Genomic DNA, 27,516 nt, shown 5'->3' on the forward strand with positions numbered 1-27,516 from the left:
TAAAAGGACGCATGGAAAAAATGTGTGCCTGTCCCAGTGCCACCAAATCAAAGATTCATTTCTGTTTTTGTCTCTCAGTTACAGCCTATGCCTTTGTCACCCTCGGCACCAATGATCTCTATTGTCAAGGTGCATTAGTTCTCGGGAAATCGCTAAGAAATCATAAAACCTCCCATCAGCTGGTTGTCATGGTGACGTCGGAGGTTACCAGTCGAATGAGGTAAGTGGCGCTCAAGGAGCGTGTCTTGGTTAATTGCCACCCGAGGCGGCTGTTTTTGTCACAACCCTCTCCAGGTTTGCCACCACCCATACTCCCACCTCATTTTTGGCACCCCTTCCCCTTTTGGTTGCTAGGTCGCAACTGTTGAGGGAGAGGCTTATTGATGCTGACTGCTGGAGGGTCTATTGATGCTGGTTACTGGGAGATCTCTTGTCGCTGGGGGGATCTATTGTTGTGAGGAGGAACTGTTGGTGGTTCCGGGGGCTATTGTTCCTGGGGGGGTCTATTGTTGCTAGAGGGATATTTTTTGCTGGGGGGGGGGGCTCTATTGTTATGAGGAGGATCTGTTGGTAGTGGAGGGGACTAATGTTGGGGGGGTGGTCTATTGTGCTTGGGGGGGGGGAGGTCCATTATTGCTGTTGGGGAGTCGATTGTTGCTTGGGGGAAGGAAGGTCTATTGTGAGAAGGATCTGTTAGTGTTGGAGGGGACTATTGTTGTTGGAGGGGGGGTTCTATTGTTGCTGGCAGCAGGGGATCTATTTTATTGCCTTTCTTATTAACAAATTCCATAAAAAATATTTTGCACCACAAAAAGATATTTGGTTCTATATTCTCTAAAGGAGGCGGTACTCGGAGGTGGTTAGGGGGTGGAACCAAGGGATGGTGAGCTGAGGTGGGTAAGGGGCGGAGACAAGGGTTGTCTCAAAAGGGGGGAGTTCCTGGACCTATTCTCTAAGGGAAAAAAGCCCTGGACACAAAGGTTCATTGCAAGGATGCAGGAGACTGGGCCGTACAGAATCATTGGTTGTAGGGTGCTGTCAGGTGGCTGCCAGTATCCTAGTAACCATCTTAGTAATGGTGCCCTTTGTATACAAAGCAGTGTTGCTTAGCTGCAGTGAGGGCCGAATATCAGATATGGACACTCCAGCCTCAGTGCGGACTCCTCCAGGTGCCTCATTACCCATAGCTGTGTTGTGTGAGTGGAAAACACCTGGCATCAATGGGAGTAAACAATGCCCTATCATTGGTATCAGTGGGAGGAATAGTGCCCCATTATTAGTATCAGTGGGAGGAATAGTGCCCCATTGTTGGTATCAGTGGGAGGGATGGTGCCCATTATTGGTGTCAGTAGTAGGAATTGTGCCCCATTGTTGGCATCAGGGGAAGAAATAGTGCCTCATCATTGGTGTCAATGGGAGCAATTGTGCCTCCAATGTTGGTATCAATGGGAGGAATAGTGCCCCATCATTGATATTAGTGGGAGGAATAGTGCCCCATCATTGGTATCTGTGCGAGGAATAGTGCCCCATCATTGGTTTTAGTGGGGGGAATTGTGCCCCATTATTATCTGTTGAAGGAATAGTGCCTCATCATTGGTATCTGTGGGAGGAATAGTGCCCCATCATTGGTATCTGTGGGAGGAGTAGTGCCCCATGGTTGGTGTCAGTGTAAGGAATAGTGCCTCATGATTAGTGTCAGTAGGAGAAATGGTGCCCCATGGTTGGTGTCAGTGGAAGGAATGGTGCCCCATGGTTGGTGTCAGTGGAAGGAATGGTGCCCCATGGTTGGTGTCAGTGGAAGGAATGGTGCCCCATGGTTGGTGTCAGTGGAAGGAATGGTGCCCCATGGTTGGTGTCAGTGGAAGGAATGGTGCCCCATGGTTGGTGTCAGTGGAAGGAATGGTGCCCCATGGTTGGTGTCTGTGGAAGGAATGGTGCCCCATGGTTGGTGTCTGTGGAAGGAATGGTGCCCCATGGTTGGTGTCTGTGGAAGGAATGGTGCCCCATGGTTGGTGTCTGTGGAAGGAATGGTGCCCCATGGTTGGTGTCTGTGGAAGGAATGGTGCCCCATGGTTGGTGTCTGTGGAAGGAATGGTGCCCCATGGTTGGTGTCTGTGGAAGGAATGGCGCCCTATCATGTCACTTGGAGGAGTAGTTCCTCCTCCTTGGTGTCACTAAAAGTAGTGCTCCAAGGGCCGGATATAGGCAGGCAAAAGGCCACATCTGCCCCCCCCCCCCCCCCCCCCACATGCCACAGTTTGGAGACCACTGTTCTCAACGAAAGAGAGAATTTGTCCTGGAGGAAATATAACTCAAAAGGATTCGATTTTGCAGCAGTTAGCACAGAGCGACATTGGTCCGACCACATCTGGAGTATTCTGTCCAGTTCTGGGCACCGGTCCTCAGGAAGGATGTGCTGGAACTGGAGAAAGTCCAGAGAAGGGCAACAAAAATAATTAGGGGAATGGAGGACATCAGCTATGAGGAAAGACTACAAGCACTGAACTTATTCTCCCTGGAGAAGAGACGATTGAGGGGGGATATGATATCAATGTACAAATACTGTACTGGTGACCCGAGCATAAGGAGCAAACTTTTTGGAGAAAGGAATACAATAAGACACGTGGCCACTCACTAAAACTAGAGGAAAGGCGGTTTAACCTTAAAATACGTAAGGGGTTCTTTACTGTCAGAGCGGTAAGGATGTGGAATTCTCTTCCACAAGCAGTGGTATCAGCAGGGAGCATCGATGGTTTCAAAAAACGATTAGATGGGCACCTTATAGACCACAACATACAGGGGTATACAATGTATGGTTAACAGCAAACACACACACATCATAGGTTGAACTGGATGGACTGATGTCTTTTTTCAACCTCACTAATTATGTAACTATGTAAGAACGAATGTACATGCAGATTCACAAGACGAATATCTCTGCAATTTTTTATATTATAAATACCCCTATTGTTTCCTTATTCAGGCATTGCTTCTATAGAAAACACTAGGAAAAATATAGTGGGTGGTGCTGTGTTTTTCCCACAGCGATCAAAGAGCTCCCGTATACAGTTAGCCTTATACCAATTGTTGCTTTTCTTTTTAAAGGGGAATCCTCCGGGAAGTTTTCGATCAAGTAGTTGAGGTGGACGTCTTAGACAGCGCAGACTCGGTACGCCTGTCTTTGCTGAAGAGACCGGAACTTGGGGTAACCTTCACCAAGATCCAGTGCTGGACCCTCACACAGTACACAAAGTGCGTGTACATGGATGCTGACACCATCGTGAGTACTGCAGAACCCCATGTGGACCTTTATTGGTCCTTCCCTGTAAAATGCAGGACATTTTGTCAGCTATTCATTCCAGTGTTAACAGGTATAAAAATTTGCTGTGCGAATATATCCGCATTCGGCAAGCCATCAAGAAAAATCCCCTAAGGCCCCTTTCACACATGCGGACCATTCAGATCTGCCTGTCAGTTTTTCAGGCGGATCTGAACTGATGCCCCATGCATCTCTATGGGGCAGCGGATGTCAGCGGAGACATGTCCGCTAACATCCCATCCGATCCTGTCCGTCAAATCCGGACGCATGGAAACCCTATTTTCCATCCGTCTGGTGGATCGGATTGGATGAGAACGGACAGGGGGTCCATTCCCATCCGATTCCCCCATAGAGGACAGCAGGGATCTGACCCCTCCCTCTCCGCACACAGAGCAGAGACGGAGCTGTCATCCGCTTGCTCAGCGGGGATCGATGGAACGGAGCCATGTGAAAGGGGCCTAAAGCGGAACTTCAGTCTGCCTCTCTGGTGGCTCTCCCCCACTCCATTATAGAGCATGAGTAGATGTACTGACGGGTCTAATATATCTAATATGTTTATTTCCTATGATCGTCGACTATATTTGTCCTGTTTACCATTATCATTGAAAGGAAAACAAAATCCCAAATTTTGGGTTGTCCCCAGAAAAGTAGTAGAGGAAATCATCCAATGGTGACACTAGTTCTGGTGACCTGGGGATCCCCAAGAAATTCCCGTAATTTGTAGAGGTTTTCTTCTACTTCCTGTTTCGCTATGGGAAAGGAAGTGAGAGGAAAATTTCCGCAATGGGACACAGATGGCGGAAAAAAATATGACCGGGGCTATAACTATTGATCGATCAATATCCTTGTTTTTACCGCCGATACTGATACCGATATTTTGACCATCGGATATTGATATTGGCCAATATTTTTTTTTTTTTTTTTTTTTTGAATGTCTACAGGTACTGTGGTGGAGGGATCTGGGGGTCTAAAAGACCCCAAACCCCTCCTCTGCACTTAAAAGCATTCAAAACGCCAAGTTTGGCTGTTTTGAATGCTGTCAGTTTTTTTAATTCAACGCCGCCAGTCCCCGAAGTGATGTCATGACATCACTTCCGGGTACTCGGCGGCGCCGAATTCAAAGAAATGGAGACCCGGTGAGACGGCGGCGGTGGAGATGGAGACCAGGTCAGATGGCGGCGGTGAAGGTAGGATGCCCGGGTTCCCGGTGGAACAGACGCGGAAGTGACGGGAGGGGGGAGACATCCCCTCCGCTTCTTGGAATGACAGCCGAGCGGCTTCTCAGCCGCATCGGTTGTCATTACAAGACAGCCGACCGTCGGCTATGGACACCGGTACCGGGGTGACACCTCTAGCTGCAGGCATTACCCCGGTACAAGCACTTTCCCGAAATATCGGCAATATCGGTAAATCAAAAGGCTGATTCCGATATATATCGGGGAAAGTGCATATCGGCCCTCAATATCGGCTTTGCCGATAATCGGTTGATCACTAGCTATAACCCTCCCTTACTCTATCCACAATGAACTAAAAAGTTTTGCCTATAGTTCTACTTTGTGCCAAAAGGCCCGTACACACATACCGACCGATCGGCCGATTGTAGGCTTGTTAGTATGATGCTTCCGACAGCCGACAGCGCACTTTCGGCCGAAAAGAATCTGGTGTGCATGCTTTAAAATTTTTGTAGGCCAACACCAGAACGGCCGATTGTTCGCCAGTCAGAACAGAATTCGGCTGACTAACAGCCGATTAGCAAGACTGGGCATGCTCAGAAAAGACAAAACACCCAGAAAGTTTACCATCACATGAAAGTTAATCATCACATGACATCACTTCTGCAGTCGGCTGTTGTTGGCCGACAAAATTCATGTGCAGTCTTTTGCAGTTTTCAACACACGACAGCCCTGGACAAAAGACGGCCGATCGTTTGGCCGACGATCGGTACATGTGTACGGGGCTATAGACTGCAATGTTAAATCACAAACGTTTCAAGCAAGTCGCAAGGAAATTGCAAACATGCCGCATGACTTGAAGGGTCGCAGCTGTGTGAATTGAGCCTTGCGGTCCCGCAGCAGGACCCTTTCACATGTTTTGGGCCCCCCACATTGGTGAAATGCCAAGGCCCGATCACAAGTGCAACCTTTGCGACCCTGCTAGTTCTGCCACTTTTCAATGGGTTACTAAACTAGCTAAAATACCAGTTTTTGGTAGAATAATGCTTTAATGCAGGGATCCTCAAACTACGACCCTCCAGCTGTTGCAGAACTACACATCCCATGAGGCATTGTAAAACTCTGACATTCACATATATGACAAGGCATGATGGGAATTGTAGTTCCTGAACAACTGGAGAACCGTAGTTTGAAGACCCGTGCTTTAACCACTTAAGCCCCGGAAGATTTTACCCCCTTCCTGACCAGGGGGTATTTTGCGATTCGGCACTGCGTGACTTTAACGGACAATTGCGCGGTCGTGCGACGCTGTACTTAAACGAATTTGATGTCTTTTTTTTTTTTTCCCCACAGACAGCTTTCTTTTGGTGGTATTTGATCACCTGTGCGATTTTTTTTTTTTTTTTTTTTTTTTTTTTTTTTTTTTTTTTTTTTTTTTTTTTTTTTTTTTTTTTTGTGCGGTATTGCGGCGGACAGATCGGACCCTTGACTGACATTTTTGACACTTTTGGGGTTACCAGTGACATATGCACTGTTACTGTAAAATTACACTGGCAGTGAAGGGGTTAACTTTTTTTGAGGGAGGGGTTGTGTGTCCCTAGGGGCGTGATTCTAACTGTGATTGGCTGTGGCTTGAGGTGTAGGAACAGTGATCAACGGTCCTACATAGTAGAACCGTATGATCACTATTCCTACACAGGGGAGAATGACAGGCGGCTTTGTTTACATCAGCTTTGTTTACATCAGCCGCCTGCCTTTCTCCCTCTACAGCAACGATCGCCGAGTGACCGGCGGACATCGGGTCCGCCGGTCACACGCGCGGGGGGCTCCGTGACCATGCGGGAGCGAGCGCTCGCTCCCTAGACCCTCACAGGCTAGCGACGTAGTACTACGTCGCTTTGCCTGCGAGGGGCTGGCCGCCGCAGTAAATAGGCGGTTAAAGGAAAGGAAACCTGTCAAATGGTTTAGACCCATGTATGTTCTAATAGCAAACCTTGAACCTTCCAAAGCCTTCTGCTCCACACCAGCCATGCCCTCACCCCTTTATCGTTCACCGGCTGCTTATGTGAATAAGAATAAAGTTTTGCAGAATCTCGCCTGCTGATACTTGACCCATTTTAGTCTACATGAGTGTATATTTCCTGGAAGACTTGCCTGTGCTCTCTGTTCTAGGTTCTCTGTAACATAGACGAGCTGTTTGACCGGGAGGAGTTCTCAGCTGCCCCTGACTCTGGTTGGCCGGATTGCTTTAACAGCGGAGTGTTTGTGTTCAGACCGTCCCTGGAGACCTTCGGTCGGCTTCTTAAGTATGCAGAAGATCACGGCAGCTTTGATGGTAAGCCAAGCCATGTCATTGTGCTTCTTCACGTGGCTGCCAACTTACAACCAGTGAAAGGGATTGTCCCTACTGTGAAAAAAAAAAAATTGCCAGCAATTTTTTTTTTTTTTTTTTTTGCCTTGGCTTTTTTTTTTTAAGATTAAAATTCCATCTGAGATCCAACTTCCTTCAGTGTGATTTAGCTCTGAGGGCTCATGCACCCTGCATCTCAAAGAAGCGGCTCCTAAAGGCTTTTGAGCTTTTTTAAGCTTTTGCTTTTTTCTGTCTGGAAACTCCCCTCCATGTTAGCCAATGAGTCCATGCACAGTATTGCTTTTTCAGTTGTTTACAGGCCTACAGTGAGGAAAAAATAATTTGATCCCCTGCAGATTTTGTAAGTTTGCCCACTTGCAAAAGATTAAAGGGTCCATAATTATCGTAGGTGTATTTTAAATGATAGAAACAGAATATCAGCCAAAAATCCAGAAAAAAAAACACATGATGCAAATGTTATAAATGAGTTGCAGTTCAGTGAGTAAAATAAGTATTTGATCCCCAAGCGAAACATGACTTAGTAGTTGGTGGAAAAACCCTTGTTGGCAAGCACAGAGGTAAGATGTTTCTTGTAGTGGGTGACCAGATTTGCACACATCTCAGGAGGGATTTTGGTCCTCTCTTTACAGATCTTCTCAAAATTCTTAAGGTTTCTTAGCTGTTGCTTGGCAACTCAAGTTTCAGCTCCCTCCATAAGAAGGTTCTCATCCAAGATGTTTCCACCTCCGTGCTTGACTGTGGGTGTTGTGTTCTTAGGGTCATAGTCAGCATTTTTCTTCCTCCAAACATGGGGAGTCTCCACTCCCCTCCCCCTCAAGAAGGCACATGTACAGTCATGCCAATGAACATCTAAATGGTTCAGAGAAGGATTGGGAGAAAGTGTTGTGGTTGGATAAGACAAAAATTGAGCTCTTTGGCATTAACTCCACTCACCGTGTTTGGAGGACGAAAAATGACAATGACCCTAAGAACACCATCCCGTCAAACACAAAGGTGGAAACCTGATGCTTTGGGGCTGTTTCTCTGCTAAAGGTACAGGCCATTTTTGCCGCATTGAGGGGCTAATGGATGGGGCCATGTATTGAAAAATCTTGGATGAGAACCTTCTTCCCTCAGCCAGAACCCTGAAGATGGGTCGTGGATGGGTTTTCCAGCATGACAATGACCCAAAACATATCGCCAAGGCAACATAGGAGTGGCTCAAGAAGAAGCACATTAAGGTCATGGAGTGGTCTAGTCAGTCTCCAGACCCTAATACTATAGCAAATCTGTGGAGGGAGCTAAAACTTCCAGTTGCCAATGGACAGCCAAGAAACCTTAAGGATTTAGAGAAAATCTGTAAAGAAGAGGGGACCAAAATCCTTCCTAAGATGTGTGAAAACCTGGTCACCAAGCGCAAGAAACGTTTTACCTTTGTGCTTGCCAACAAGGGTTTCTCCACCAAGTACTAAGGCTGGCCATACATTATACAATTTTCTTTTTTAGATTGACCAAAACCATATAATATGAGGTCAAACCTAAACCATTTTAATTTGTATCAGGCAGGCCCTTGCACTACATAGTTGAAGGTAAATCTCTTAAGGAAATTGAATAGGAAAATTGTATAATGTATGGCCAGCTTAAGCCATGTTTTGCTTGGGGATCAAATACTTATTTTACTCACTGAACTGCGCCTTCATTTATAGCATTTGTTTTATGTGTTTTTTTTTTTTTTTCTGGATTTTTGCTTGATATTCTGTCTCGATCATTTAAAATACACCTATGATAAATTTTAGACCCTTCATTTCTGTGTAAGCAGGCAAACTTACAAAATCTGCAGGGGATCAAATGTGCCTTAAAACACAAAGGCGCAAAGCTAAGGGGAGGGTTTGTGAAAAAAAACACTTATGCTTAATAAAAAGGTGCAAAAGAGTCCAAAAAAAAAAAACAAGCTTTTTTATTCTTTTAGGCAGAGAAATAAAAACTCAAATGGCTATAAAGGCAGCTTTTTTTTTTTTTTTTTGCTGCAGTGTGCATGAGCCCCAAGTGCATGAAAGAGCATGAGAAAAGCTCAAACGCACCAAAAAATTTAAAAAATGAGCTGAGGGGAGGGTTTGGGAAAAAACAAAAAAAAATTGCTTATGCTCAGGAAAGCTCAATAAAAATGTGCAAAAGAGCACAAAAAAGCACAAGCTTTTAGACAGAAATAAAAACTCAAATGCCTGTAAAGATGACGCCTTGCACTTTTAAAAACAATTATTTACTTTCATATTCCTCCCAAGGATTGCAAGGTTAAATGTATATTCCCATCTCCTTGAGACTGCACCATATAGTAACAGCTGTGGTGTCCGTCTCCAGCATTCCCCTAGTAGACAGCTGGACCCTCATTCTGTTGTTTATAGTTCCTGGACACCTGTGGTTTAAATCGGGGGTCTCCAAACTGCAGTTCATTGGCCAGATTCAACCCTTTGGTGCCCTTTATCTAGCCCTTGGGGCACTATTCATCCCACTGACGCCAACAATAGTGCTGTGTTCCTTCCACTGACACACAAAATGTGTCACTATTTCCCCCCCCCCCCCCCCCCCACTGTTACCAATGATTGGGCACTATTCCTTCCACCGGCACCAACGAGGGGTAATAGTCTTTCCGCTGACACCAACGATGGGGCACTATTTCTCCCACTAATACTAAGGTGGCAGCACTATTCCTTCCACTGATACCAAAATGGGGCTCTGTTACTCCCACTGGCACCAACAATAGGAACTATTTCTCTCCCTGACACCAATGATGGGGCACTATTCCTTCCACTGACACCAGCAATGGACGCTATTCCTTTCCATTGACACCAATGATGGGAACTATTCCTTTCCACTGACACTAGGGATTGGGCACTATTCCTTTCCACTGCCACCAGCAATGGATACTATTCCTTTCCACTGACACCAGTTATGGGGCACTATTTCTCCAAATACCAAGGTGGCAGCACCAATATTTCTATAGACCTCAATGATGGGGCACTATTCCTTCTACTGATACTAATAATGGGGCTCTATTCTTTCCACTGACACCAACAATGGAGCACTATTTTACCCTCTAATACCAAGGTGGCAACACTATTCCTTCCATAGATACCAATAATGGGATGCTATTCCTTCCGCTGATATGGATAATGGGGCTCTATTCTTTTCACTGACACCAACATTGGGGCGCTATTTCTCCCACTAATACTAAGGCGGCAGCACTTTTCCTTCCGTAGATGCCAATGATGGGGCACTGGGTGGGGGGGGGGGGGGGGGGGCTTGTCCAAGATGGCGGACTGACCAGACGTTCATCTCGAAGCTCTGCTGGAGGATTCCTGCTTACTATTATTTATCTGGGCTATCGGGTGCTCCTGGCTAATATATAGGCAGCGGATGCCTTGTATATCAGCCGGGCGAGGAAAAGGGGGTAAGAAGCTTTGTTTTCCCCCAGGGATTGCCGTTGCTCCCAGCTCTGAGCCTCGGGTAGATGGGAGGCCTATCCCCACGCGCTAATATGGTGTCCCAAACTGATCAGCCTGAAGAGCAGGCAGAGACGGCGCCAGAGATCCATGACATTATGGCTGCTATAGCCTCCTGTCAGGCAGCTCTCACGAACAAAATCGAGGCTGTACAACTTGACATTGGACTTATCGGACAGGATTTAGACGAGGTCCGCTCCCAGCTGACCACAGCTGTGGTAAGAGTTGAACACATGGAGGACATTACTGCTGAACATAGAGTGGCGATTTGCGCCCTACAAACTAAGTAAAGGCGCTAGAATATCAGGCAAAGGATGCTGAAAATGGATGTAGGCGCAACAACATCTGCATTATCGGCTTGGCGGAGGGTGATAAGGGAAAACCCAACTACTTTTGTGGAGGAGCTTTTAAAGAATCTACTGCCTGTGGCCCATCTGTCCCCACATTTTACTGTGGAAAGAGCTCATCGCATGCCTCCACAGCTGGGACCACAGGGGGCCCCTCCCCATACATTCATCCTGCGGCTTCTCAACTTTCATGACCGGGATGGAATACTAGAATGGTGGGTGAGCTACGATACCGCAATAACCGTTTGCTGCTGTTTCTCGACTACTCGATGGAGACCCAGAAGCTTAGACGATCCTTTTGACTCTGTTAAGGCTGCTCTTCACATAAAGGGGATTAAATAAAGCATTCTCTTTCCAGCCAAGCTGAGGGTGGTGAATGAAAAAAACGATCAGGTTTTTCACTTCTCCGAAGGATGCCGCTTCATGGCTAGAGTCTCTCTTCCTTCGATGGGATGAACTGTTGTCATCAGTTGGATACTTACCGTTAAGGTTGGGGCCTTTACTGCCCTATTTACTGTCATGATCTTCTATTTTAGTACAGTATCGGAGAGCTCACCAGACCCCCACTCGGGATCCTTATCCTGGAGAAAGTTTGTTCACCCATGTCCTTCTCTGCTTTTCGATAACCATAAGTTATTTTTGTTTTTGTTTTTTGTTTTTCATTTTTCTTTTTGTTTTTGCCCATTAGTGCCCCTGTCTGAGTCCAGGTGTTTACCCAGAACAAAAATTCTGCTTATATTCCAGCCAGGGGCGTAACTACAGGGGTTGCAATCGCTACCGGGCCCCATGCTCCAGGGGGCCCGGTAGCAAACCGGTGGGTGAACTTCCAGGATCGCAAAGGTCACACTTGCGACCGGACCCTGGCATTGCACCACTGTGGGGAGGCCCCAAGATTGCAGGAAGGGGGCCCACAAGATTGCAGGAAGGGGGCCCACTGCAGAACCTGCTGCGGGACCGTAATAAAAGGCCATGCAACGAGTGTAAAGAGCTCCAGGATTAGTGGGAAGAGCCCTGGGCTTGAAGGTAAGGGCCCCGGCCAGGGGTCTGGGGGGCCCTTCATGGTTTCTTGCATCAGGGCCCTGAAGGTTCTAGTTACGCCTCTGATTCCAGCATCTCCTTTTGGGGACTTTGTGTTCATTATTCTCTTACAGTTGTAGGACCTCAGGGATGTTGTCTGTGCCGGGTCAGTGGAATCTCCACCTCTGACTACATGTCTTCTGGTTACTTGTTGCCTACGGATGGGTTGTTGGACTTAAGCGGTCTCACGCTATGTGGGTCCTGCTGGGTGGGGGAATGGGATGTTGGTCGTTGCAGACAAATGGTGCACTTCTTTTCATTTATTTCTTTGTTTTTGTTCGGTTTATGTTTTTGATCAATGTTCCTTTTTGGCATGGTGTACCCCTTTTTAATGCACAAGATGACAATGCTCTGGGAGTGTGGGTGGTGGTCTCTGGAGAGCTGGAATGCACATCCCCTTCCTTTTTCTATTCATTCACTTATTTTCTTTTGCTTCCATGTCTAAGATCTCTGTAGTATCATGGAATGTACAGGGCCTAAATTCCGAGTTAGATCATTGTTTTTCACTTCTCTGCTGAAATTTTCCCTCCAGATCTGCATATTGCAGGAGACCCATCTCTTTAGGTTCTCACATTCTAGGGCTTAAAAGGGCCTGGGTGGGTTCCCATTACCACACGACATACTCCAGAGGGGTTATTATCCAGGTACACAGAACGCTCCAATTTCGGCTTTGGCTTCTGGATTTTAGGACAGACCCAAGGGGCCGCTATATTGTGTTGCATGTGATGATAGCCGATTTTAAGCCTTGTCCTAGTGGGGTTATATTTACTGCCTTCTGTGGATCACTCTGTACTTTCTACCATTATGCAGTTAGTGATAAATTATGATGTTGCGAATGTGTTGTTGATGGGGGATTTAAACCTGACCCCTTGCTCAGGCCTGGACAGACTCTGCCTCACGTTGGTTTCCTGGCTTAGCTCATTGGGCGAACAGGTTCTCTCTCACTGATGTATGGCGGTTTTTCCATCCCACAGTCAGAGTTTACGTGTCATTCGACCTCATTTGAAAAACTAACTCGCATTGATTTGGCTTATGCCAGTCAGACCATGCTTTGGAGGATCTCTGTGGTTAGCATATTACCTAGGGGCACTTCTGATCACGCCCCTTTGCTAGTGACGTTGTCCTTGTCCCCACCTGGGCAGAGGTTGCGGAGGCTGTCCAGATACTGGGTAGAGGATCCTAACATTCAAGAGGCCATTCAGGAGAGGATTTGTCAGTATTGGTTGATTAATGTAGAAGAATCCGCTGCCCCCACGGTGACCTGGGATGCCTTTAGGGCCTGGGCGGGGGGGGGGGGGGGGGGGGGCGGAGTATGTTTCCTGCATTTCAGCTGCATGCAGGGAGTCCACGAGGTCCCTGGAGAGGTTGGAAGAGGAGGCTAGACTTAAAGAGCCAGTCTATGTTGATAACCCTGATCAGAGCAATTATGGGGCCTGACAGTTTTCTCCCTGTGCGGTGTGGAGTCTTGGCACTACTGGACATATTACTGAGCGGTAGCCCTTGTGACAGGGCCAATGCCACGGTGTGTTTAGAGGCTGCTGCTTTAGGCTCACTGCAAGAGCTGGGGAATCTGGTGTATACTAGGAATGAAATTAAGGATATGGGTCGTGGCTAGACATGGATTTCTTCAGCCTCATAGCTGGTCACCGTTCTGCCCACTTTGGGGGGAACCCTAACTTTCCGCATTTTTACTTTATACCGGACCCACAGCTTTGGGCCAGATGTTGGATTAAAACGTTGCAGGATGTGTTTACGGCGGGGAGAATTCTTCCCTTCCCCCGACTTAGGAGCCAAATATAAACCACCAAGGTGGATGCTTTTTCTTACTACCAACTAACTCACTCGGCCCGTGCTCAGTTCCCTGCCTCTATGAGCCTTGCCATGGACCCTAATGAAGAACTCCTTGCACAGGAATCGCTGTTAAAACCTTTGTCTGCTCTTTATCTGGCCCTGCTCAGTGTTGACTCCCCTAAAATGGAAAGTTTGGGGGACTCATGGAAGGCTGACTTACCTGGTCTTGATAGGGAGGACTGCTTTGAGGACAGTACCAGACCGTTGATCTCTTCCCGGGACAAACTCATCCAGACGTAATTCCTACATAGGGTATACTACACCCCCCCAGAGGCTACATAGAATATATCCTCAGAGCGCAGAACGTCACTTGATGTGGGGATGATACAGGAACATACCTTCATATGTTTTGGAGCTGTCCGCGAGTGGCTCGATTTTGGGGAGCAGTAGTGGAACTTATCAATGTCTCCTTCCAGTTGTCTCTTCCAGTCTCACCTGAGCTGATTTTACTAGGGATTTCATCCTGATTCCTAATGGCAGTCAGGGTGCCATTGTCTAGCCTGTATGTCTGTGCGTGTCTGATGTGTGACTCACCACCAAACCGGTCATGCTGAACGATGTTACAGGCAGCATAACATTCTCCACAACTTCTCCAGACCCTTTTATGTCTGTCACATGTGCTCATGGGGAACCTGCTCTCATCTGGTAGAAGCACAGGGCACCAGTGGTGGACCTGCAAATTCTGGTGTTTAATGGCAAATGCCAGTTGGGCTCCACGGTGCCGGTCAGTGAGCATAGGGCCCACTAGAGGATGCCGGGCCCTCAGGCCACCATCTTGAAGTCAGTTTCTGATTGTTTAGTCAGATATTCACACCAGTGGCCTGCTGGAGGTCATTTTGTAGGGCTCTGGCAGTGCTCATTGTGTTCCTTCTTGCACAAAGGAGCAGATACCGGTCCTGCTGATGGTTTAAGGACCTTCTATGGCCCTGTCCAGGTCTCCTAGAGTTACTGCCTGTCTCCTGGAATCTCCTCCATGCTCTTGAGACTGTGCTGGGAGACACGGCAAACCTTCTGGCAATGGCACATATTGATGTGCCATCCTGCAGAAGTTTGACTGACTGTGCAATCTCCTATAGGGTCTGAAAAGATGAGTAGGGGAAAAAAATGTCAGTGGCCTCCACCTGTAAAACTATTCCTGTTTTGGAGATCTCATTGCTGCCCATCTAATGCACGTGTTAATTTCATTAGCACCTGAAACTGATTAACAACCCCCTCTGCTACTTAACTGACCAGATCAATATCCCAGGGGTTTAATTGACTTGATGCTATGCTCTGATTAAAAAGTGTTCCTTTATTTTTTTAAGAAGGGTGTATGTATGTATGTATGTATGTATGTATGTATGTATGTATGTATGTATGTATGTATGTATGTATGTATGTATGTATGTTCATAATTATTTTTATTTTTTTTTAACATTGTGTTTGAAATTGTTGCCTGATTTGTTGTTCATTACAGGAGGTGACCAAGGACTATTGAATAGTTTCTTTGGTAACTGGGCAACGGCAGACATCAGCAAACATCTACCCTTCATCTATAACTTGAGTATCAGTTCTATATACACATACTCACCAGCCTTTAAACAGTAAGTATTCCTATTTATGCCCAAATGGTGAATATTTGCTATATATATATATATATATAATTATGCTTTCTGCTTGGAACAAATTAGGGGGCTGATATGGTCCCACTTGACATCTAGCACTTATGTGAAATTCAGTTTTGTAGGCCAGTGGTACTGGTTTTATACTGCTTCTGCAACCTCTGTAGGAGCACTAAAATGCACATTGAACTGATAAAAGGGTATAAATCCTTTTTATGTAATATTTTGCAGTTGTGCTATGAGGTCAGGTCCTACCTGCACTGTGAGGAGCACAGAGCACAATAGCTCAAGCACAAACTGAAACACACACCAATTAAAGCAGCGACTTTTGAAATTTTTTTTTGTGTGCAAGGGATGGAACATCTGTCACATTTTAATTGCTGTTTGTTTCAACAGTTGGGAGATTCGCCCTCTCTTTTTGTCCTTAGTCACCCATTGTCAGCAGGACAGAAAATGGGGAAATCCAAAATTTTACAGTTGCCTTTGGAAGAGAAAAAAAGGGCAAATCTTCCAACGCAGACTCTTGTTGCGGTGACAGTTAACTTTGGGGAGATTTTCCTCTCGCCTGTTTTATGTCAAAGGAAGTGATGGTGAATCTTCTCATGGGGACACACATCCCATCTCTATCTAAAAAAAATAGATATTTTTTCTATAATCCTGTACAGGAATGAATAAGAAGTTTTTATACATTGCCTTCACAGATTTGGCTCCGAGGGAAAAGTTGTTCATTTCATCGGCACCCCTAAGCCCTGGAACTGTAAATATAATCCACAAACCAAATGGATTGTAGAAGAGGAACCTCTGAGTGGGAACCAGCATCTGTCATTCCTGGTGCTGTGGTGGCAGACGTACATATCAGATGTTCTACCGCTATTAACAGAACAGCAGGTGCCAGACAGCCCTGAAAATAAGGTAAATGGGATTAGTAATCTCTGCAGATGGGAGCCACACACCCTCTACCTGAGAATTTAGAGAATCTCTAGGAAGGAAAGGTGTATGGAGGTACCATTACCACCACCATGACTGTTTGAGGTCTGTGCTGAACTTCAAACCTAGATGCTTCCTCCCACATTGCTTTCAGTCTGGACTTGTCTTTTGCCAGGTTATTATTCTGCTTTACATTACAACTCCCTGACATTTCCCAGATGTCGTCCATCCACTATGGTCTTCTCCTGCCTTTCTGTTACGATACTGTCTGGCAGGTGATGCAGGCTCTCCCAGGGCACAGAATCTAAGTATCAGTTGGTCCTCACCAGACCTTCTGATGTTGGAGATAGGCCAGAAAACCTTGTGGCCCCTGAAGCTCGTTGTTTACCAGGTCTTGGGCCCCTGGGATTGTCACACGGGGTTAGCAGTCACTTGGGAGCTTCGGTGTGGAGACAAGAGACCAGGGCACAGTGGGGAATAAACCGAGATCTTGACTAGCAGAGAGAAGTCAGACAGTTTTGGTTTGGCAATGAGCAGGTGATATAAACTGCTCTGGAGATGAGAAAGTAGTCAAGTTGAGGAAGGGGTCTTGGCAGGCAGCAAGCAGAAACAAGTGAAAGTCCAGGTCAGTAAGGAAGAAGACAGACTAGAAAATGGTTGGGTAATCTGGGTCAGCAAAAACCGATAACAGGCTTCGGTATTATAGCTCTTGCTAAGGGGAGGCCTCAAAGGCTGGAGCCTAAATACCATTTTGGCATGAGACATGCTTGACATTGTTTTAGGGAACTCTGGAAGTCCTTGCAGGGATTCTGCGAGTGCCATTGAAGGTATTGGCAGGGATTCTGCGAGTGCCGTTGAAGGTATTGGCAGGGATTCTGCGAGTGCCGTTGAAGGTATTGGCAGGGATTCTGCGAGTGCCGTTGAAGGTATTGGCAGGGATTCTGCGAGTGCCGTTGAAGGTATTGGCAGGGATTCTGCGAGCGGCGTTGAAGGTATTGGCAGGGATTCTGCGAGCGCCGTTGAAGGTATTGGCAGGGATTCTGCGAGCGCCGTTGAAGGTATTGGCAGGGATTCTGCGAGCGCCGTTGAAGGTATTGGCAGGGATTCTGTGAGCGCCGTTGAAGGTATTGGCAGGGATTCTGCGAGCGCCATTAAAAGTACTGGCATGTTTTCTGAACATGTTGCAACACGCTTCTTCTTCTTTTTTCTTTTTTCTTCTTTTTTCTTTCTTTTTTCTTTTTCTTCAATAATGCACATCTCCATTCCAGTTAAATTTCTTGTGATTTTTCTCCAATATTCACATAAACACCATACATTTTTTTTATTAATACTGTATAAGGGTTTAAGTGTAAAAATTAGATAAAGAAAACAAAAGCAAAGGTACAGTATCGCCTATAGTGGCCATCTGGGTTTTTCCTTTTTAATCCCAGGGTAATGAAACAGAATTTAATTGGTCACCAATTACCAACTGTAACTGGGCAACAACTTTGCTTTTGTTCTATTTTCTTATCTCCATACAAAGCTACAGATTCATTTAACACTCTCACTGCCATGTAATGGAAACTTCAGAACAGAACTGTTTGCAGTTGACCAGCTCCGTATCCTTATCCTTTATGTCAGCTGCATACCCTTGTGCTATAAGCTCATGGTCACTTTGGGGACTATGGATATATAACAGAAGGGTTCCCTAGACTTTGCTGAGTAAATGAACAGATGTAATGAGCAGTAGACAAGTCGCTGATCACAGCTATTTATTGCATTGTTTGTATGCTCTGCAGTGCGTTGTTGCGAGAAATATCATGGAAATTTGTATGACCTAATGAGTTCACTGTGTGCATTGTAATGTGTAATGGTAAATATAATCTTTTCTTTGTGTGCATCAGGTTGGAAGGATAGAGTTTCAGATAAAGCACAATCCTTCTTTAGACTCCCTAGAAGAAGTTCCTGAAGGCAATCCTGATGGCACAGTAAGTTTACATGTATAGAGGATCTGGCCCTGAGATCATGGGACCTTTTTTTTATAGATTGTGAAATCATGTGATCTATATAGATGGTGAAATCATTTTGACCTAGACAACACTGTTCACTTTGCAGTGTAATCATACATCCGTGTTGTCACCTTGTAGATGGGCTAGACATAGATGGACATGTAGTTTTAAATCAACCTTGAGTAGGAGAAAACCAACTGAATGCCAGATAAGCTTTTGTAGCAGATACAGCAGAATGTATTTTTATTTTTTTTCATTTTGGAGTGAACGTTTTAAGTCTTATTCACATGTGTGCGTGCTTAGTGTCTGGCTATGGTTTCCCGCAGGGACTTGGGGGGGCTTCAGCAAACAGCCGTGAGCAAGAAGTCCCATAAAAAGCAATTCTGCATACAACTATTTGTGGCCATTCACAAGAATTCAAATGTGGTGATTGTCTGTCTGTATTTGATTGGCCCTGGGTGACCAATTGTCGAGAGAACATCTACAGTTAATTACTGCATGTCCAAATACAGGCGAATGGATGCAAGTGCTGTTTGCAGAAACAATGCTGAATCTCTTTCAGGAAACCATAGTTGGCCCCTAAACCATATGAATAAAAGCTAACCGTTGTAAGCGCCTCCATCATTTTTATATAGATTGTTCCATGCCCTGTAACTGGCACTTTTGCTGGAGAGCTTGATATTTTACAGGAAATGGAACAATGATGGATCTACTAGCAGGATCAACAGGTAGTCGGGGAAAATAATTAATAATTTGATCCCCTGCAGATTTTGTAAGTTTGCCCACTTTACAAAGAAATGAAGGGTCTGAAATGTTTTTATCATAGGTGTAAATGATATTTTAAATTGATCGAGACAGAATATCAACCAAAAATCCAGAAAAAACATGATACAAATGTTATAAATTAAGTTGCAGTTGAGTGAGTAAAAGTAGTATTTGATCCCCAAGCAAGACCTAACTTGGTGGAGAAACCCTTGTTGGCAAGCACAGAGGTAAGACATTTCTTGTAGTTGGTACCAGATTTTCACACCTCTTGGGAGGGATTTTGGTCCACTCTTTACAGATGTTCTCGAAATCCTTAACTATTCTTGGCTGTCGCTTGGCATCTCGAAGTTTCAGCTCCCTCCATAAATTTTCTTTAGGATTAAGGTCAGGAGACTGGCTAGGCCACTCCATGACCTTAATGTGCTTCTTCTCCAGCCACTCCTTTGTTGCCTTGGCGGTATGTTTTGTGTCATTATCATAGACTATGTGGGACTTTAAATGAGAAACCGGCAGGTATGCCCAGCGTCTCCATCCCTGCATCGGAAAAAACAAATTGAAAAGGATTAAAAGAGGTGCATGGAAGCCAGCCAATGCCCAGTCTGATGTACTCACCCTCCAGTCTGCCATCAACCAAGTAGACCTGTCTCAATATAAATAAAGAACAGGGGTTTAGTTGACACGCATTTGCAAAGGCATGTGTAAGCTGCACCCTGTTTTATCTGCAGTCCCTAACACTTTTAAATTTGAGGGTCTCCACTCTGGGAGCACATGGCTGCTAATGGGTGGATATGAGGCAGGTGGGAGTGTTATTATCATGCTGGAAGACCCATCCACGACCCCTCAATGTGGCAAAGTCAGTCTGTACCTTTAGCAGGGAAACAGCCCCAAAGCATAATGTTTCCACCTCCGTGCTTGACTGTAGGGATGGTGTTCTTAGGGTCAAAGTCAGCATTTTTCTTCTTCCAAACATGGGTATTAGAGTTTAAACCAAAGAGCTTGATTTTGGTCTCATCTGACCACAGCACTTTCTCCTAATCCTTCTCTGAATCATTTAGATGTTCATTGGCAAACTTCGGACGGGCCTGTAGATGTGCCTTCTTGAAGAAGGGGACCTTGCTGATGCTGCAGGATTTCAATTCATGGCGGCATATTGTGTTACCAATGGATTGTTTGACTGTGGTCCCAACTGCCTTGAGATCATTCACAAGCTCCTCCTGTGTAGTTCTGGGCTGATCATTCTTCCCCCCCCCCCCCCCCCCCGAGGCGAAATCTTGCATGGAGCTCCAGAACGAGTGCAGTTGGTTTTTGTATTCCATTTGTGAATATTCACTCCAGCAGTTGTCTCCTTCTCACCAAGCTTCTTGCTGATGGTCTTGTAGCCCATTCCAGCCTTTTTGCAGGTCTACAATCTTGTCCCTGACGTCCTTTGACAGCTCTTTGGTCTTGCCCATAATGGTGGGGTGTGAATAGAAGAAAGAGATTTTGTGGACAGGTCTTTTATACACATAGGGAGTTGCCACTAGGGGAACCATCCTAAACTAATAGGACTAATCTGTATATCACATGAGCACATACTGTAGCCAGTCTGTCGGAGCCAGAATTATTGTTGGTTGGTAGGGGATCAAATACTAATTTTACTCACTGAACAGCAACTTAATTTATAACATTTGTATCATGTGATTTTTCTGGACTTTTGGTTGATCTTCTGTCTCTATCCTTTAAAATACAGCTATGATAAAAATTATAGACCCTTTCATTTCTTTGTAAGTGTTCAAGCTTACAAAATCTGCAGGGGATCAAATGATTATTTTCGCCACTGTATATAAGTATAATATGGGTTGGAGAGCCTCAGAAAAACAAAAATGGCTTTGCTGATGCTAGTAACAGACTGCATTACTAATGTTGTTTTCTTTTGCCTGTAGCTACAGAACTATAGGCAAAACCTTATTTTATTTTTATTTTTTTGGATAGAGTAAGGTAGTGTTTTTTTTCACCATCTGTGTCCCATTGTGGAGATTTCCCTTCACTTCCTGTCCCATAGCCAAACAGAAGGTGAGAGGAAATCCCTGCAAATTTCAAGGGTGCCCCCATTGGAAGATTTCTCCTCCTATTACTTTCCTGGGGACATCCCAAAATTTGGGGTTTTCTTTTACTTTCACGGTCAATGATAATGGTAAACGGGCACAGACAACAATAAAAACTGGCAAGCATGTTATACCTCCTCTCCACTCTGTCCAAAAAAAAAAAAATTGGTTTTGCCTTTAGTTATACTTTAACTGCATTTTTACTAGTGATCGACCGATATCGGTTTTTCGTTGCCGATACTGATATTTTGGTCAATGCATATCGGTATCGGCCGATAATTTTTGTTTTTTGTTTTTTTTACTTTACAGGTACTCTTGTGGAGGGATCTGGGGGTCTAAAAGACCCCCAAACCCCTCCTATTCACTTAAAAGCAATCAAAACGCCAAGTTTGGCTGTTTTGAATGCTGTAATTTTTTTTTTTTTTTTTTATCTGGTGCCAGACAGTACCCGGAAGTGATGTCACTCATGACATCACTTCTGGGTTTTTGCATTGTGACCCGATCAGAGCCGAATGAGGCTTTGATCGGGTCTTTGGCGGCCGTGCAGGCTGGTTGCCCGGGTCTCCCGGTGGGACAGGAGACCCGGGCGAGCCGCGGAAGGCGGAGCGGAGTGGGGGGACGTCCCCTCCCGCTCCTTGTAATGACACCCGGGCTGCTTCTCAGCCGCATCGGTTGTCGGTACAGGACAGCTGACCATCGGCTATGGACGCCGGTACCGGGGTGATGCCTCTAGCTGCAGGCATCACTCCAGTACAAGCACTTTCCCGAAATTTTGGCAAGATCGGTCACCGTGGTGGCCGATTCAGGTATATCAGGGAAAGTGTATATCGGCTTTTTCCGATAATTGGTCGATCTCTAATTTTTACATTCTTATAACCAAAAACTGGACGACAGGATTAGTTGTGTTTCCTATAGCAGAATATAGTGATGCATAATTGATTTTTACTTTTGACGTTTTTAAAGTGACAGCAAACATCTCATCGGTTAGTATGGATCAGCTCAATTCTTTTCTTTGCTCCAGTTTCTATACACCAGCCCCAGTAATAGCAGAAAGTGGTAATAAAGGCATAATAAATACATGTAACTGCTATCTTTCTAGCTGCCGGATACTAGCTCTGTGCAGCCTTCAGCAGATGACCATGTACAAGATCAAGACCTTCTACTCTCATCCCAGGTCAACCATCAGCCTGTAAACCAAGACAACATCCATATGGTATTATTACTGGATCCTCCACCACCATCGCTTCTCCTCCACTCCAGATAGACCTTCTCATCTGCTTTGATCATTCCTTTAATTACGTTGCAATGAAAAAATGAATCAAACCCATTTGATAGTGGCTTCGTTGATTTTGATTAGTTCATGCTTAGTTATGTTTATCTAGATGCTTTGTTAGGTGTCTGGTACCACCAAAAAATATAACATTTTTATTGTTTCAGCTATAAATGATTCAACCAGTTTGAATAGACCCAGACCCAGTGGTGCAATAATTTTTATATGTACTGTGATTATTTTTTAAGCAGTACGTTTAAAAAACATTAACATTGAGAGCGTTTGACCATACCTAGAAGTCCTTGGCCCCAGAAGAGCTTAAGACCCCGTTCACATTAGGTTGCTCTGACTTCGGAGCGACCTGTGAAGTTGCGTGCACCGCAACTTCGGCACGACTTACACGGACTTCATATAATTGAAGTCAATGCAGGTTGCCCCGAAGTAGCACAGGACCCTTTTTCTAAGTCTGAGTGACTAGTGTCACTCCTATTAGAACGGGTCCTGTACTACTCAATGGCCCCGACGGTGCGCGACTTGCCAGGCTGACCAAGTCGCCTGGCAAGTCGTAATAGTGTGAACCGGCTCTAAAGCAGAACTTTACCCATAACAAATTTGATAAAAAATAATGTTCTTCAGCAAGAAACCTACATTCCACATTAGAAATTATGCTACCAAAATGAGTGCATGCTGTAAATTGCCTCCAACATTGCCCCTGTTTCTTCTTGCTGAAGGCTGCCCCTGAACAGCAGTAAATCTTAAAGCAGAATAAATCTATCGATTTAACAGTTTAACAAAAATAATACATTCCTGGAATGCCAGGATTGCTAACTATCACTTTTGCTTGTGTCCTCAACCAAACTTGTCAAACCATCAAATGGCTGGTGTCATAACTGATCACATGTGCAGTACCATGGCAGTTGCAGATCAAACAGAAGCAGCTTCCTTGGCTGTAAAGGATAGGAGGGTTTCATTCTGCTTAAGACTGACAGCAGATCAACCGCTACAAACTCGGCAGTGCCTCAAAATGGAGAGCAACTGAGCATGTGCAGAGCAAGGTGAGACAGTGTGTTACTGGATTTTAAACAGGATAGACACATTTTTAATGTCTATACCTGCAAAAGGGGCCAGCCTGAAGTCATCTAGCAGGACTTAATTTTCTGACTAAAGTTCCACTTAAGGAATTAAAACTCCTACCACAGGCATGAATCAATAAGTTTGGTTTTGGTTTGTAGAAGAATTATTTCCCCCTGTAAACAAGGGAAGAACTTCCAAACCCATTGGCTATAATGTCATTTAAAATATGAGCCCAAGACCCAAGCATTGCTAAGTGGTAGTGTAACCACTTAACTTAGCCAACTACTTCCCACATGTTTCTCCATTTATCTGTAGTTGGGTTTCTTAAACGTCCTAAAACATAAGTTGTAGCTTCACCTATCACACAACCATGAGTGGGTAACTATGAAGGTGGAAGTGGTGAAACCTGCATCTTTACCATTACCCATACAGCAATAATGTGCTTATGGACCATCAGTGTTAAAGGAGAACTGCACTTTTACCAAAAACCTCACAACATCAGGGGGAGGCTGATCCAAGAGAGGAAGCAGTACAGTGAAGACCAGATCTGTCCTTACTCTTGATGGTCCATCTTCCTTCTCATCCTATCACCTTTGTTGGGTTGCATGTGTACATTCAGCTTAAACAGTGTACAGTCAATGCAAGGTCCAGATCAGGCAAAGAACTTCTGCCATTTCCAAGCATCTATGGATGTCTATTTGTTAAAGCAGAGTTCCGGCCTCGGTAAAAATACCCCCGGGACAGTCAGGGCTAGTGCATTTCATAATGGATAGCCTCTGAACTGTCCCAGGTTGCTACCTTTTTAGAAGAAAAACTTACCTTGAAAATGTCTTGTCCAGCGCTGCCATCTCAGGTGTGGGCAGCTGAAGCCAGAGCGTCCTCTTCCGTGTCCTCTTCGGTCCCAAAATGCCCTGCACCGGCCCCGCTCGTCGGTTCCGGTGTAGGCGCGTCATCCCTGCACAGCTTCTGGGCATGCCCAGAAGCTGTTTAGCAGGAAATGATGCGCCTACACCGGAACTGATGAGTGGGGCCTGTGCAGGCGCATTGATTCCTGGGAGCGATGACGTTCAGCTCTCCCAGGAGCCAATGCAAGCCAGGAAGAGACGGCGCGGGCCGCGACCGCAGAGGGAGGAAGTGGAAGAAAGGTAAGTCTATTTTCTTCAATAACAAGGTAAGTAAACACAAAAATCGGGACTATCCATTTTTTTCAGGTGACCTAGAGCAAGCGGATGGCCCAAAGTGGTTTTTGAGGCCGGAACTCTGCTTTAAGGAGTCTGGAAAGCAGCCATGTAAGGGCTTTTAATGCCATTTTTTTAACTTTTTTTTTTTTTTTTTTCACCCCCAAACTAAAGCAGGTTTTTTGGTGCATTCAAACCTATGCTTATCAGTTACAGTTCACATTCTAATATGCATCCTAATGAGGTGACAGTTTTTTTTTTCTCCTGCCCATCCATCTTCTTTGAGCCCCCAACACCGGTCCACATATTAAAAAAAAAATAATTTTTTTTCCCACAGTACTGCAGCTCAGGTGTAGGTGTTGGAGTGTGTTAGGTTTATGTGTGTCTTATGATGAATAAAAGCTTGTTGAGGGCCATGGGATTTGAATAGGTAGAACACGTGAGCAACGCCTGCCAACACTCATTACGAAACCCTTGCCCCTACATATTAACCTACCTCTCTTCAGAGAATTCTGTGAAAATAGAAATATAATAGACGGGTCTGGGTCTTTAAAAGAAAACATGCACTGGTAAACAGTATTTGTTATATTGTTTGGAATTTGTTATATTTTTTGGTGTGTCTTCATTCTATCTTTCCCCTGAACTGAATAATTATTTGTAATTTTCTTTCAGCAATTCCTTCTGCTCAGCAAATTCCTAATGCAGCCAACCCATTTTAGTTGCTGTTCCAAGTTTTTTTTTTTTTTTTTTTTTTTTTTTTTTTAAATGTATGTTTTGCATTCTATTACTGTCTACAGCAGCCTTTTTCAACCACGTTTCCGTGTAAGACTAAGATTGCTCCAAAAGCTGCTAGGGGTTCCTCAAGTAATGATCAATTTCTGCTTCATAGAGGAGTAACCACCAACAAACTTGATCTTTTAAGCTATTGGGGGATTCTTCCCAATGACCACAGATGTAAAGAGCATCCTTCCCAGTGACCATTGCACTAATGTACCATGAGTAATTATTCACAGGGGTTCCCTGAGGCCGAAAAGTTGTTTCAAGGTTGAGAAAGGCTGATCTACAGATATGCTGTACGTGTTTATGATGTTTTTGTGTTCAGTCGGTATTTGTAGCCTTGGGCCAACCAACAATGTAGGTTTTTATTCCGATGGTCAATACATTTTCGCATTCTGCAGATGTATTGTCCAGTCTGCAATAAACATATAAATAAGGGAGTGATGGCTGTCTTGGGGGGGCAGATACATAATCTTCTAAAACCGTGGTTCTCAGCCTTTGGTAAAACCAGGTCCAGCAAACCATTCCAAATTCTTCCATGCGCCAACAGTAACAAAGTCTATTCTCAAACAATAAAAGTATGAGCAAAACATGTACTGAAATGCTGGAAGGGTTAGACTGGGATTGGGTATCACTGGGGGAAGGGGGTGGACGATGTGCAGGGTGTTAGGAGACTCTGAAGTAGACTTGGCCCTTGGTGAGGTTTCTAGGGGAAGCTGGGGGGGGGGTGACACTGTTGAAGGTTGGAGGCACTATGCAGTGCCAAAGACTTTGCAGCAGGCTGGGGAGCACTGTGGGAGCCTGGGCAGCATTGTGAAGGCTGAGGGCTCTCTGGGGGCACTATGGGCCCCTAAGGAAGGTTGAAAGGCATTATGGGAGCTGAGGGAACATTGTGGGAGGTTAAGGGATCTGCAGTTGGTTGGAGGGATCTGCATTGGGCTGGTGGTTGGGGGCACTATGGAGGGCCAAAGACTTTGCAGCATGCTGGGTGGGAGGCAGTGCAGTACTGTAAAGGCTAAGGGCTCTCTTGCGGCACTATGGGCTCCTAAGGGGGATCGGGAGGCACTACGGGAGCTCAGGGACATTGGGAGGTTAAGGGATCTGCAGTTGGTTGGAGGGATCTGCAATGGGCTGGAGGTTGGGGGCACTATGGAGGGCCAAAGACTTTGCAGCACGCTGGGGGGGGCACTGTGGGATCCTGTGCAGCACTGTGAAGGCTAAGGTCTCTCTGGCGGCACTGTGGGCTCCTAAGGGAGATTGGGAGGCACTACGGGAGCTGAGGGACATTGTGGGAGGTTAAAGGATCTGCAGTTGGCTGGAGGCTCGGGAGAAGGAAGGCTGCAGTCGGGCAGTGGGCCACACCCCCATGGCTAAGAACCACTGTTCTATAAGACCACAGCAAGTGGGCCACACCCTCATGGCTAAGAACCACTGTTCTAGAAGACCACCATTGCCCATCTAAGAGTGTAATATCATTTTGTGGTGGTTATTCTCCTTATCCAATGCTGATGGGTTAAGTTTGCGTTTCATATTCCCCAGGTTCATCTTGTACAGTCTGCATCAGAGTTGTCCCTCCGTGAGGCAGAGGAGAAACTGCAAAAGGAGGAGGAGCGCAAAGAATGGGAGGAAGGTCACATGGATTACATGGGAAGACATTCTTTTGAGAACATCCAGAAAAAGCTGGACCAGTTTTTACAGTGAAGAAATCCATCCTCATTTCTACCGCGGTGCTTTGAAACTTACATTTTTCATTATTTATTATGCAGTGACAGCGTTTCGATCTAATCTTTACTGAGCCCTTTTTTTTGCTGATTAAACCGGAGTTGAATTAAGCAATGAGAATTCTTAATATTTATTTTTTGATCCTGAATATTTCACAACTTTCTCCCTACTAATGGGCTTCTAATATTGGGTGGAGTACGAGGGCTCAGATGATTTCAGTAGCTCAACTTTACATTGCTGGTCACATGCTACCTGCTCTTCGCCCTAAAAGTTGTACATTTTTTTGCAGACAGGTTCTGCCATATAATTATTTGCCATGGTGCCAGACAGACATTTATGTAACAGGTTGGATTTGTTGTCATGGAACGGCTTTTACTGCCACTGAATTGATTACATTAGGCTCACCGCCATCATATCTTTGCCCTAGTTACTCTTCTCTGAACCTTGGACACTCAGCCCTTCAACAAGCTGCCATGGCAACAGGATGGACATAGCAATATGGTATATGTCCTAA

At 45.3% G+C, this 27,516-nt stretch overlaps 1 protein-coding gene across 2 annotated transcripts; it reads left to right on the top strand.

Annotated features, from left to right (window-relative positions):
* LOC309566565 (glycogenin-1-like) lies at window positions 1-27,102 on the top strand. 2 transcript variants are annotated; one of them, XM_082271750.1, is made up of 8 exons: window positions 1-220; window positions 3,106-3,280; window positions 6,664-6,826; window positions 15,073-15,199; window positions 15,919-16,129; window positions 18,028-18,111; window positions 22,081-22,194; window positions 26,820-27,102. In XM_082271750.1, exons 1-8 carry the CDS (start codon window positions 12-14, stop codon window positions 26,979-26,981), a joined length of 1,245 nt encoding a protein of 414 aa, XP_082127876.1. In that variant the 5' UTR covers window positions 1-11; the 3' UTR covers window positions 26,982-27,102. The 2 variants fall into 2 exon arrangements, with proteins under 2 accessions (XP_082127876.1, XP_082127877.1); XM_082271751.1 differs by lacking the exon at window positions 22,081-22,194.
* Window positions 27,103-27,516: the final 414 nt, after the last annotated feature.

The sequence above is a fragment of the Pelophylax lessonae genome (genome assembly GCF_965119305.1).
Source record: "Pelophylax lessonae genome assembly, chromosome: 11".
Classification (NCBI taxonomy): Eukaryota; Metazoa; Chordata; class Amphibia; order Anura; family Ranidae; genus Pelophylax; species Pelophylax lessonae.

Coding starts and splice junctions, on each gene's coding strand:
- LOC309566565 (XM_082271750.1), top strand. CDS start 12: ATGGAAAAAATGTGTGCCTGTCCCAGTGCCACCAAATCAAAGATTCAT. Junction 221..3,105: donor GAGGTTACCAGTCGAATGAG/GTAAGTGGCGCT, acceptor TTCTTTTTAAAG/GGGAATCCTCCGGGAAGTTT. Junction 6,827..15,072: donor AGATCACGGCAGCTTTGATG/GTAAGCCAAGCC, acceptor TGTTCATTACAG/GAGGTGACCAAGGACTATTG.